Source organism: Prunus dulcis, chromosome 7, assembly GCF_902201215.1.
Source record: "Prunus dulcis chromosome 7, ALMONDv2, whole genome shotgun sequence".
NCBI classification, from domain to species: domain Eukaryota; kingdom Viridiplantae; phylum Streptophyta; class Magnoliopsida; order Rosales; family Rosaceae; genus Prunus; species Prunus dulcis.
The window spans coordinates 4,846,215-4,860,292 of record NC_047656.1 but is presented as its reverse complement, the minus strand read 5'-3'; the positions used below and the strand labels follow the sequence as shown (position 1 = coordinate 4,860,292).

The 14,078-nt window shown below is 36.1% G+C and overlaps 1 protein-coding gene and 1 long non-coding RNA gene across 2 annotated transcripts; both read left to right on the top strand.

Annotated features, from left to right (window-relative positions):
* The first annotated feature begins 842 nt into the window (after nucleotides 1-842).
* Nucleotides 843-3,985, top strand: LOC117634634. The gene is made up of 3 exons (XR_004586805.1): nucleotides 843-1,173; nucleotides 2,382-2,454; nucleotides 3,120-3,985. It is a non-coding gene; the product is annotated as an uncharacterized LOC117634634 (long non-coding RNA).
* A 2,416-nt stretch (nucleotides 3,986-6,401) lies between these two features.
* On the top strand, nucleotides 6,402-7,986 carry LOC117635223 (stemmadenine O-acetyltransferase-like). Its single transcript, XM_034369574.1, has one exon. It carries the CDS (start codon nucleotides 6,402-6,404, stop codon nucleotides 7,794-7,796), a length of 1,395 nt encoding a protein of 464 aa, XP_034225465.1. The 3' UTR covers nucleotides 7,797-7,986.
* The last annotated feature ends 6,092 nt before the right edge of the window (nucleotides 7,987-14,078 follow it).

The window sequence follows — 14,078 nt, the reverse complement described above, 5'->3', positions numbered from 1 at the left end:
TACCCTAAAGGGGGTTCCTCAAATAATTTGAGGGATCCCTTAATATTTTCCTAATGTGTTTTTTTTTCTTCTTCAAAAATCTTTTGCTAAAGGAAGCAGATAATTTCACACACAAAAAACAGGCATAAGATTTTTTTTTTTTCCAGTCGAAACAGGCAGCAGATTTAGCATATGAAAAAACCAAAAAGCAGCAAACTTGTTGTGGTAGGCCAGTAGATATAGGTTTATTATTAGTTTTTCTTCAAAACTTCGTCCGCTACAGCCCATCACATCCTTGGCTGTGGTTCCGCGCCAATGAGGCCTGTTTTTCAGTTCAACACATGGATTAAGATACATAAAACCCTAGTTGCATACACTCACACAATGTCAAGATATTTAATCACAATAAAAATTAGATAACTCCTCTTTGTGTTTCTTTTCGAAGTTAAATAAATCTCTTAGTGAGAGATTCAGTTCACGAAAATAACAGATACAACATGGAAAAGAAAAAAAGTTTGGATCAATTTAAGTTATGAACGTAATTAGAAGCAAGCATGTTGCAAAACTTTGGATTCGAAAAAAAAAAAAAAATTTATAGTGCTCAAGCATTGATCTTTTAACAGCTTCTGGATCCAGCAGCAGCCTACTTCTTCTCTCACTCTTTCGGAGATATCTATAATCTAACAGAAGCAAAGCAATAATAAAGGTCGGATTATTGTGATTGAATAATTTATAGGAGAAGGGAGAGTGTGAGCCAGTTACGGAAACTAAATTCAAATCCTAATTAATTTCTCTTTAACGGTAGGGTGTGATTTCGCCTATTTTAGTTTGATATTTGGCAGGTTCTGGTGGTGTGTTTTTTACATTAATATCCTGGAGCTGTGTCGTGGTGGGTTGTTTTTTTTGCGAATTTTGGTGAAGCAACACAGTTTAGGGCCTGTGACACCTCTGGGTTACTAGACGATGGAACGGCGCCGTTTTGCTTAGGGGACAAAATGTTTGGTTTGGTTTGGTTTCACTAGAGCTGGGCATTTCATCGGAAACTCCAGCGTAGCTCTCTCCATCTCCACAGCAGCTCCTTCCCATCCGTCTTCTCTCCATTCAGATTCTGAACAACCGTACGGAAAACCAAAAATCGCCAAATTCCAAAACCAAGAAAGTGCTGCCTAATCCTCATCCTCCTACTCCATCTCGGTAAGTTGTTTGTGTGTTGATTTTGGTTATGTGTAATTGATTCTGTTTGGTTGTTTATGCTTTTGTGTGGCTCTGGGTCGATGGATTAGCTTAATTAGAATGCCCAATGCGCTCTACCCTGTATGTTCATTTTCCTTCCCTTGATTTCTTTTTCCAAAATTGGTACTGAACCTTTGTTGAGAAATGGTAGCAAGGATATGAAATTTAACTCTTTTAGTTCCCAATATTTCGGTATTTGGTTGATCTGCAGTTGCTAGTTGTGGACCAAACTTGGGTTGTTTCTTTGTTTCTGGCCTTTTTTACTGTGATGCTTGTTTAGTCACTCCTCTATAGCAAAAACATTTTATGTTCATTGCAATAGAAAATTAAGAATAATTGCTTAAATGGTTTCTGAATATATATATATATATATATAAAGATAATTTAATTATTTCAAATTAACTATATAGAATGACTATCAGTATGTCATAGGGTTGGATCACAAGGTCATGCCTAGGTGGGGGTCACCGGGTCAAGTTCGATGGTCATCAAGTTGAGTCCAATGGTCACTAGGTTGAGTCCAATGGTCACTAGGTTAGATCAGAAGGTCACTAGGTCAGACCAAGAAGTTACTTGTCTGAGCTTGTGGTTAAGGAGGCCGGTTTGATTGTTAGAACTTAGAAGGGCAGGATCAAGGGTCAACGAGGAAACAAAAACAAATATAGTTACCAGTCTTACTTAATTTTCAGTTTTGAAAACCTGAAAAAAAATAATAATGAGTCATGGCTAGTTTCCTTGGAAATTCAGGGAGGGCTGCTCTCTGGCGCAGAGAGGGTTTAATCTGGTCTACCTCGAGGTCCTTTCATGGAGGGCTGCTCTCTGGCGGGAGTAGCTGTTATGCAGCTCCCACATGAGTTTTTCTGTACCTTCATAGATGATTTGAGTTTCCTTGTTGATGTGCTTTCATAAACAGAGCTATTTTTCCAATCGTGTATATAATATGATTTTCCTTATATTCCTGAAAGAGGAAGAGCTTTGAAATTTGTAGACAATTCTTTTTTTGTCATTATACAAAATAACTATAAACTCATAAATTGATTCACATTATGTTTGTCATGCGATCATGTTTTTCTAGTATTATTATGCTTAATGAAATTTAAGCTGTTATCTTTTCATGAGATATGATGGCTATAGGTGATAGATTGCAACTGATTCATCTGTTATCACAGTTGATTTTCTCCAGTTATAGTTGCAGTCAAGGTTCGTTCTTCATTACTTGCTGAAGGAGATCCAAGTTTTTAGGTTAGACATCTCCAAACTGAAGCAGTAAATTTTTACTTTGGTTGGTCCTCTCCTTGTTTTTTTGTTTGTACTGGGACTTTATTGTTTAGATTAAATATCATTTCTATTTTGATCCGACTGTATATGTTTTTAGACTTTCTAATACCGAACGACTTTGGTTTGTTTTTCATTTTCTCTATATACTTATGATTGTTTTATTTTACTTTCTTGGTACTCAGTCCCATTATTTGTTACTTTTTGTACATAATCTATAAATCTGATTTGAAATCTTTGTTCATATGTTATATGATTTCCCCATCCTTTTTTTTGTAGTTATGTTTTCTATGACAACCTGGTTGATGTTATTTAGTTTTAGGGATTTGGGGTTTTATTTTTCTAGAGATGCTTGACTGTTCGGGACTTGGTTCTGCAGAAGCATAGTAAAGTTGTGAATACTTCAAAAAGGCCTGACTTGATGGATGGGTTTCTCTTGATTTCATAAAGTGCTTAATGGAGGATTTGTTAAAGATTGTTAAAGATACGAAAATGCTCTGATATGTGGTGGTCTTTTTTTTCCCGTTTCGTACCCAAAATTTATCATGAAGGACTGGATTCTTTCTGTTTTATTTAAATCATTTTTAAGTTTAGACCCTGCTATCATTCCACTGACTAGGATTTGTTTATAGATTGTCAAAATAGTCAGCCAAAAAGAAAGAGCACCAAAAGTAATGGCGACCAAGATATGCGTAGTGATTCGATCTTTTCATCACCCAAACCTTTTGTGGGGGCTTCCACCTTCCACACGGAGGATTGCATTGCCTGAATCACGAGTCTTATATACTGTGTTGCGATCACCTCATATTGATAAAAAGTCCAGAGAGCAGTTTGAAATGGAAATCAAGAAACAATATCTGGTCATAAAGACACAACCGCATGAATTGCAGAAGAAGTTTTTTTGGCTAAAGCGCCAACGTATATTTGGAGCTCAATATGAACTCCTATTTTCTTGCAAGACTCGATTGGATAAGGAACAACTGCTTTAATTGCTTTGAAGCAAGATCCTTGCATTGACCCTTCCCTGAACCAGAACCAGCATGGCGGCGCCGCTGGACGGTTCTGATAAACACAGGAAGGGAGGGGAAAGAGAGCACGTCAAATGATGCCCTAGTTTGTATTGTGGCTGGTGTTTTTCAAGTTTAGTTTAAAATCCGTTTTGATCAGATAGGAAGATGCAGAACTGTTTTTGGTTATTGTGGGATTCTGCGTCCAAGTTAGAGAATGATATGAGGTTGCTATAATAATCCAACACTTGACATTTTCAACTTGGAGTTGGATATCTCACTGAACAATTGCATTATCGATCTCAAATGTTAGAAGGCACGGGCAAAGAAATACTTGCATTAGAGGGCTGGAACTTCCTGTGCTGCAACTTCTTTTGTTTTTCGTTTTTGTTTTTCTTTGCTTTATTATCTTTACCGTGTGCCAGATTGGTCACCTATTCCATATCCTTGCTTATATATATTTTTTTGTTTGGTGACACCAAAATTCACCAAACTAGTACAAACATGCATGGGTTTTACACCAAACCCTATATTCTTCAACTACAATATTTTCGAGGGTTTTTACGAGTATTTCTAATTTCCTGGAACAAAAATTATAGGTTTCAACTTACTTCCTTAAACATATATAGGTCTAAACTTCCCTATAACTCTATCTGGAATCAATTGACCTCGTGGTGCAGTTGCCAAATGCAATTTTATTTCTAGTCCTTCTTCCATAAAGGGCTTGTAACCAAAAAAAAAAGAAAAAGGAATGCTTGTGCTCTGATATTAATGGGATCAAAAGGAAAAAAGAAAGATCCAAAAGATATAAAAAGAGAACGAGGTGGGTAGCTCAAAGAAATTGTAAACCAGTAGATGGGTGGGTGTGTAAAAGGGTAGCTAATTTAAAGAATGGGTCAAATGAGCTGCTTAATTCTTAATTTATGGAAAATGACTCGGTCTTTTTAAAATTCCCTCAAATTGTAATGCCAACTTAAACAAAATTATCAGTTGGTACTGAAGCATCACGTACAAATCGTGGGTCTTTGTTTATCAGATGAAAAAAGCTTTGGTCAACTTTGTTGCGTGCTTGACCTGAAAATCTAACAAAATCCAACTGTCAAGATGATTGTTTAGGGTTAAATAAAAGACAAAAAGATTAAAAAATAATAATAAAGAAACACAAAAAGGCTGACAAATTCAAGAAAGCCTAAGATGTCATATTTTGCATTACATTACGCAGCAAGAAAAGGAATATTAGAAGAGAAAAAATGGTGAGGGGAGGTTAAGCAAAGTCCAATGCTTCTACATTACGCAGCAATTGTTTCTTTCAATAAGATTCTAGGTTCGAGTCCTGACTTGCGTATAGTGTGTATGAGTTTAGTATATTTTCACCTCTTTTTATAAGAAAAGTGCTCAAAAAATAAATAAATTCTTGGAAGCTAGGGTTCACTACCAGCTTTCAGATTTTCTTGGAAGCTAGTGTAGTGGTCTGGAAATTGGAGTTGGATATCTCACACAACTACCAGCATTTGGTTCAACGTAATGTTTTGAGTTCACTTTAGTGTAACTGGATTTGAATCTCTATTTAATGAAACTAAATTCCGACCAAAAAAAAAAAGAATTTGGTGAGGAGATACCATTTAACATTTAAGTTACCTTTCTATTATTCAGTTTCTATATAATATTAGGATGAATTCGCCAAAAAAATTCAGAGAGTTTGTTTTATTGAATAAATCGCAAATAAAACATTCGAAGATTTATGATTAAAAATGAGTGCTTATGTTGAAAACAAATATGCCAGCAAATAGTTATTATAAAAAAAAAAAATATTCCCTAATAGATAAAACCCACAACCACTCTCAATCATGCAAAATCCAGTGCACAATATTCTTTATTTAGAAATAGCGATAATATTTTATTGATAAAATATAATAAAGTACAGAGTAATCACATCTCCTGCACAATATTCATAATGGAATAGAAATATCCCGAAAGCTTTGCAAAGCATTCCAGATTTGTCTGGCAAAAGTGCAGAGTGTTATTATTACAGAAGTAGACAAATATTATCCATGTCCATAACCTCAGAAACCTTATCCTTAGTATTTACTTTATTTTGAACGAAAAAGCCAACAAAAATTCTTAATTTTAAGAGGTAACACCATTTTCTAAATTTTTTTGAGAGACGGTACAATGAACTGATTAAGTACTCGCACAGTTTGCACTTTGTGTCTAGATTATGAACAGATAACTTAGTTATCATATGCGAAGGAGACTTGGGTCAACTCTATTGCGTTCTAGAGAAATTGTGAATCATGCAAGTCTGGGACAAAAGTAATTATTTAACTTGGGTCAACTCTATTGCGTTCTAGAGAAAAGCACTAAAAGGGTGAACAACAAGGAAGCATACATATATATATATATATAGATAGATATAGGGAGCTTTGATTGAGGGACACTCTTGTAGGGCCCAGTATATATTGTATTTCACCAATCCGTATTGTATTTCAAATAAATTTATTTGAATGACACTCTTGTAGGGCCCAATCCGTATTGTATTTTACTAATCCAAACGGTATATTTTGTAGATATTCATTCAAAGATCATCTCTACAAAAAAATAATTGAATCCGATATCATTTGACCACTCAATTGAATTATTGAAATTTCAGTACTCTTGAAGCACCATGTTCATTGATTTTGTAGGACACAATTGGATATCGAAACGGTTTCCAATTTGTCGAATTATTTTACAAGGATGATCTATGAATGTAGACTTAAAAAATAGATTGTTTGGCTCATTGAAAAAAAATTTGTAGGTTATCCTAAAGTGTGTTCCTCAAATAGAATTATTTGAGGTATCTATGTATATATATAATCTTGGTTCCAATCCAAAGTTTGAGGGAGAGTCTTTCTAATTTAATTAGAAATGGGTAGTTCTATCCATTCTCTTGTCGAAATCACCTCAAGAAAGATCATTAAGCCATCATCTCCAACTCCTAATCACCTTAAAACTCTCAAGCTCTCTCTTTTGGATCAAATGTTTCCTCCTACGTTATATGGAACCCTCTTGTTTTTCTACACCAACCATTGGCATGGTGCCGATTTTGCTTCCAAAGCTTCTAAGCGGTTGCAAGAGTCTCTATCCAAAACTTTGGTTCTCTTCTATCCATTGGCTGGCCGGCTCAAAGGTCCTGCGTTCGTCGAGTGCAACGATGAAGGGGCTCATTTCTTGGAAGCTAAGGTTAACTGCCAGCTTGCAGATTTTCTTCAACAACCAGAGCCCAAATTACTCAATCACTTGATCCCCGAGACCGATTCTGAAACAGCTCAAGTAGCCTTGGGGTCTGTTATTTTGCTTGTTCAAATCAATTTTTTTAACTGCGGAGGAATTGCTATTGCAGTATCTCCTTCGCACAAAATTGCAGATGTAACATCGCTCTACACATTCGCACGAACATGGGCCGCCATAAATCGTGATGAAGATCAATATGATGATGGAGTTGGAGGGCAATTAGCGTTGCCGGAGTTTAATGGAGGAAATTTGTTGCCGTCTAGAGACTTACCGGCCATCCCAAAGACCTTGGAAACGCCTAGTGAAAATTTAACTACTAGGAGATTTGTGTTTGATGTCTCAAAGATGGCAAGTCTCAAGGCCAAAATTGAGGGTGTTGTCCAAAACTTCATCCCCACAAACGTACAACTAGTTTTGGCAATCATCTTAAAATGTGCTATTGCTGCTTCTCATAACTCCAAGCCTGGGACTCCAATCAGGCCAACAGTGCTGTTCCAAATGGTAAACTTGCGCCGGAGAATGCTCCCGGAGCTGACACAAAATGCCATGGGGAATTGGTTTTGGCCACTTCCAGTCTTGTTCAATGAGGATGAGACCCAATTACACGAGTTGGTGAGCACGATGAGGAAAGGTTTGACAGACTTTGTCAATGAGAAGGCAAACAGATTTAAAGGTGTAGAGGGATTCTTGGCAGTCCTTGAATGCATTAGAGAGAGGGACCCACTTTTAAAGAGCAAGAAGGGCATCAATCTTTATAGGGCCACAAGTCTGTGCAAGCTCCCTCTGTATGAAATGGACTTTGGATGGGGAAAACCTACGTGGGTCACCAGCAAAGGCGGCTATAAGAACGTAATTGCGTTGTTGGATACAAAGTTTTGTGATGGAATTGAAGCTTGGGTGACCCTTGATGAACAAGAAATGGCCATATTTGAGTCTGACGAAGAGCTCCTTGCATATTTGGTTCCCTCAACCCCAGCACAAACAATGTTTGATATCAAGTCTTCAATAAAGTTGAAATCTAATATGTGAAAAAGGTGTGAATTATCTCTTCCCGTGGATTAAAAATAAATAAATAAATAAGTTGTGTGTCAGACATGAAGAAAAATACTACCAGACTAATAGCTAGTTTGTAATCAAGTGTCATATAAAATATTAGAGAGAGTGTATTGAGTTTCAATCTTTTGGAACGGATTGCTTTTTTATTTATATTGGATTCATTTGAGTATGGAAGTCCCTAGTACAACCAAACTAAGGAGCAAACTTTTTCACTTCTATGTATGGTGGAAAAGCTCTTGGGAGGTATGAAAATCTTTTGATAATAAAGAGCATATATTATCAATGTTGATAATATAGCCGAGCATGGGAGGTATGAAAATCAATGTTGATGGGGCTTTTCAACCTGGACTTACAGTGGGCGGAGTAGGTTTCGTGGTTCGCAATTCCGCAAGTGACTTTGTGGTGGGTTGCGCCATGGCTTTGGACAATGTTTTCTCTGCGGCTCATGTTGAAGCCGTAGCTGCACGCAGTGGGAGATCCACATAGGGGCAAGGGAGGTCAATTAAACCCTGCAAATTGCCCAGAAGGTGTTTGATGAAATGCCCCAAAGAGGAAGCAGCCACAGCCCACAGCCAGAGGAGGGAATCTTGCTGCGCGCGCGCACAGCGGCCAGCGCTCTTTTGTTTTTGTTTTTCCTGACGTCCAAACGACGTCGTTGCAAATAAAATAAAAAATATCTTTTGCTGCCTTATAAAACAAAGGGGGGAATGGGATTTCCAACGACGTCGTTGAATAAAAAAGAAGCTCTTTTGCTGACTAATAAAACAAAACGGAAATTTGACATAAAAAAAGTTCTCTCTCTCAAAGAAACTTGTATCTTTAAACGTACACCATGCCTTTTCAATCTTTATATATATGCCACATCCATCAAGTCTTGCTGTTCCAAATTCATTGCCCTGTGTAGAGCATCCAAGAAAATAGCTTAGGTTTTTTTTTCCGGCCATGGAATTTGGATTTTTAAAATTCATAAATTGTTAACAAGATAGTTTTTTTTTTTTTTTTCATTAAGCAAGCAAGCAGACGTTATTAAAATATAATAATTAAAATATTACCTCATTAAAAAACAAGTTAACAGATTAAGCTTTTGACCATATATAAAGCTTTTGATTGAATATATAGAGCAGTGCGTGAAAACCCAATGGGGGATATTGAGATTATCAAATTAAAGTCTCATACTATGGAAAAATGAAGTTTTATTTTCTTTACTTTAGAAGTGAATGGTGTGGTTGCATATTGTTGTTGTTCTTGTTGTTTTTTTTTTTTTTTTTGTAAATTTATTTATAATTTTTAATATGGATAATTGTAATGTGGTTTTTTCTATTAATTAAGAATTATAATATTATCGTTTCATATTTTTTTGTTCTATTTTGTATAGAATTTTTTTACCTTTTAGATGTTGACCCCTGCAATCAGAAATCCTGAATCCGCCATTGGCTGCACATGTTGGCGTTTCATTGGTGATTGTATGAATGTTTCTTTTGAGAGTGATTCTTTCTAGATCACTGGAGATGATTTTAGCCATGTCTGCCAACGGTGTATAGCGAACTGTATTGCCCTCCTTGCTTTATATTTTGGCACCATTGTGTACTGGTTTGAGGAACCTCTAGATTTTATTGTTGATGTCTTATTTGAGGATTGTAACAAGTAGTTTTTACAGGCATGATCTTAGGGGAACAGGGCGCACTCTAAAGGAGACAAGGTTCCTTCTCACACTTGCAGTTGAGAGGGTAGGCTACTTCGGTAGTTGATGACCAAATGCCCATTGGGTGTAGAGATACTCACCTAATCCTCTAGGCCATTGCCCCATTTTTTTGTATTTGTCTCATCCTTTATTATCAAAAAAAAGAGAAAAAAGAGCATATATATATATATTATGATAAGTGATAGAGTATTACTGATGTGAAACAACTAGTATAATAAGTCTGAAGTCGTATCAAGGGCATTTCCTTGATTAGGAATTACAATCCTCATATAGTAAATCGGAAATAAAATCAAAAGACTCCTCAAACTAGTACATAGAAGTCCCAATATGCACGCAAAGTAAGCTATATGATGAGCCACACTGTCACGAGCATATGTTATTACTTATGAAATACGTTACAATCTTGAAAGAGTACACGTAGAGCTTGAGGTTCCTCAACCCTATATGCATTAAAGTCAAAGCAAATAATGGTATGACATGTTATGTGATAAGATTGTTTTATTTATTATTATGTTTTCAAGAAGTGTTACGAGATTGTCAATAATAACAACCTTCGTATCATTATTGAAATCTTGTTAATATGACTTTGACTTTCATACATCAACACACAAATTAAACGAAAATTCTAATATACTTTGAAGTATCAATACATCAAACTTTGAAGGGCTGGATTTCAATGTTTTAATCTATCGATCTCAAACATTTTCATCTTCTTCATTCCTCTTTTTTCTTTTTTGTTCAACATCCTCTTCATTCTTCACTTCCTCCATTTCCAAATTTCTACAACCCAAACATATTCAATCCAAAATTTCAATTTTATACATATGACAATATCCAGAATGGGAGGGGATGGGGGACTGATAGGTACCAAACTGAGACAAGGAAAATAATAAAAAAGGAAGAGAGACACTAAAAATAACAGTTCATTCCTATTGGCAATTTAAGTACAGTGAATTGCGAAGTCTTACCTCCTAGAGGGGAAGGGAAGGGTTTTTGGATTGAGAATGGAATTTGGGGCAAGAGAAGGGGTGTGGCGGTTTGAATTAACGTAAGAAAAAATATAAACAAATTGAATTAACGTAAAAAAAATTGATATATTTGTTGATTATCAACTGATTGTTACCAAATCGTTGACATTTGTGAAGTAGACTAAATAAGAAAATATCACAAAATATAAGAGTGGAAAAGTTTTTACTTTGTGAAATTACAACCGACAATATTGATCTTATGATTTTCCATCATTCAGTTGTTTCCTATTAATTTCTCTCTCTGACTCTTCCTGTTTTCTCTGTCTAATTTCTTAACTTTTCTTTGAAGTGTATTTGCAATACTTATGCACCCCTTTAATTGTTCTACATCTAACGATAAGGTGAAAATCCTTTCACTCCCCAGGGGTACCGGGTTTGATTTACATATCATAGGAGACAATCGTGAGACAACTCAATATAATACCCCCCACGGACGCAAATATCGTCCGATACACCGATATATCGTGATTTTCAAGTGTCGACACCGATACTGGGTAAGGCCACATCTTCCCCTTTATTGACGATATATCGCCAATATTTTGCCGATATCGTTGATATTTCACGATACCCATAACAGAACCCATAAAATTTTCAGAAGTTTTGAATGCAATTTATGCAAATTGAAACCCAAAAATCTCTAATCATTATTAGAATATGCAAATAAGTTAAATATGAGGAAATTAAAGCTTAATTGGAACACCTATGAACTAAACCAGCCATTAAATAAAACCCAAAACCCTATAATATATGTAGTGGAACTAGTTATGGAGCTCAAGATGATGAAACAGATTATGGACCTATTAGTTGGGTGAATCCTAACTATCCCATATATGGGAGGACAGTAGGGAGCTCAAGAGAGACATGTGCGCACCATGTTCAAACATGGCTTACAAACTGCTCGGGTTATATGACTTGATATGACTATTGTATGGATCTATATGGTTGGTTCTCATTGTTTGAAACCTCATAGGAGCTCTTCATTTATGTAGATGGACACTTATCTAAATTATAATCCAATGTTGAAACAAACTATATAGATTTAAGCATGGTTTATTCATTCTAATCAACATTTTATTTTCAAACTTTTCATTAATGTGTATTCCATACCACTTATATTTCATCATATATATATATATATATCTTATACTTAATAAATTTTGAGTTTTATTTGTTCAATACATTCATTGATAATGTACATAACATCTATGAAAGTTTTACTCCAAAATTCTATGTTTCAAATCCTATATCTGTCATTTTTGTTGATTTTTTCCCGATACCAAAAACCTTAATAATATATCCCCCGAAATATCCATAAATTGAAGGCCTGATATTATCTACACAACGGATATTTTAATCCTTGACACTCCCCCATGCCCTTCCTAACTAATGACCAAAAAAAGAAAATTCATTTCACCCACCATGCACGCTAAGTCTCTCATTCTCCGTATATTTTTCTTAATTATTTCAACTTGTTGGCCCAAAGACACATCAACATTTATTATATACATACATATATATATATAAGCTAATAATATTATCGTTGATACAATTCTTAGTTTGAAAATTTGCAATATAGGTATGATGTTTCCAGTAAACTTTTTTTGTTGAAGTGACTTTGTCAATCAATATTTGCAATTGCATAAAAGATGCATTAACGAATCCTACATATGCTGTAGTTTATGTGAAATTGCATAGACGTGCATGCAATAGCACATAGTTTATGCAATAGTCAACTCCATGTATGCAACACTACTACCATAATCGAAATAGACGATGGGAAACCACCGTCGTCTAGAAGGTTTTCAAATCTTCGTGAAATCGACCACCATTTTTTGATATATAAAACAACGACGGCTATTAATCGACGTCATTAAAACATTCAACGTCAAACTGTGTTACAAACCGACATCTAATTACTATATATATAGCATAAAATGAAATCTTTGACAACTTTAGACGACGGTTTGGAATAGAACGGAGACGTCTAAAGAGTGTTACATGTCAAGACCAAAACAAGCACCAACCTTACAGATAATTATCCACGTCCTAATTGAAGGAATACAAACTTTATAACCTAGAAACCGTCGTGGTTAACTTATACTACGTTAAATGAATAAAGACACCGACGTCTAAAATGTCAAAGATGACGAACACAAAAAAAAAGACGTTTAAAGAGTATTACATGTCAGTAGTCACACAGGAACCGATGTACAATGACTTAACCACATCCAGTTACAGGGGAGACTCTACCGAGTTTTAGGTAGGAGTTAACCTTGTTATTTTATCGTACAGGGAAGGGCAATTAGGTCATTCGTGCCCGACACCCGCCAGGTGTCAGACACGCACAGGGTCCGGCTCGGATTCCAAAGTGGAATTTGGGTAGGGTCTTGTCAGCTGAGGTTTCCGGATGTTGTTCTGCCTGAAGACCATGTTCTGGCGTTCCTTTTAATGTCAGCAGAAGTCCCCGAGAGATCGATTGAAGAATATTTGACGTTCTTCAGGCACTGCATGAATAGGTCTGCTGCTCAATGGCAGGTGGTACTCAGAAGGACCTATCCTTGGTTCCAGCCTGGATACAAGGTGTTTGAGAAGGAACTTGAAGAAGAAGAAGCCAGAATCAAGTTCAGGAAGAAATTCCTGAGTGTGACACTACCCCATGATTTGCCTTTTGGAGGTGGGAAGCCTCCCAATTATCACCTGGGGGCAGAAGTATACCACCCCAACTTCTGTGCAAGGCAGCTTGGTTGCCCTCAGTTAATCCCACTCAAATCTTACAGAAGCTGCAATCGGGCCACTTCCTGGAGAGATTCAGATGATTTGGAAGTGCACAAGACCAAGGCCACTTTCCTTGTGTAGAACATGGTAGCAGCTTCCAGACCAGCTTTAGAAATTGCAGAGGCCTCTCTCCATCAAGGGATGCTTCTCCAACAAGAGATTTCTACCAAGAAGGCCGGGTTGCAAGAAACTCTTAGGAAGCTAGGGTTTTAAACTTTAGATTTTGAATGTACTAAAACTTAGTCATGAAAAATGACTATATTTAATGTAAATCCTACTTTTGGTGAAACTTTTGTATTTTCAATCCCTTCTAATTTAAATGAAAATAAAAGAACGCAGGAAACGAAACATACTTAGAAATAATATTCAAAAACATAGTTCTGAACAAAATTCAAACAACAATTCTATCTTGTTCCTTCTCTATTCCGGAATCTGTTTGCACAGCCTATGAATCCCACATAGTTGGATAGAATTTCTTCAACCATTTGCCATTGATTGGTGCTGCATGGATTTCTCCATCTCGATCCTGTAATCTGTATGCCCCCAATCCCAGGATTTGTTGAATTATGAAAGGACCTTCCCATGTAGGTGACCATTTTCCATAACCGGCTATGTGTGTTCCAAGGGGCAGAACTTCTTTCCAGACTATTTCTCCCTCTTCAAAACTCTTGTTTTTAACTCTTTTGTTGTAGGCCCTTAATACAGCCTGTTTCCCTGCTAAGAGTTTGTTGAGGGTATCAATTCTACTTG

Coding starts and splice junctions, on each gene's coding strand:
- LOC117635223 (XM_034369574.1), top strand. CDS start 6,402: ATGGGTAGTTCTATCCATTCTCTTGTCGAAATCACCTCAAGAAAGATC.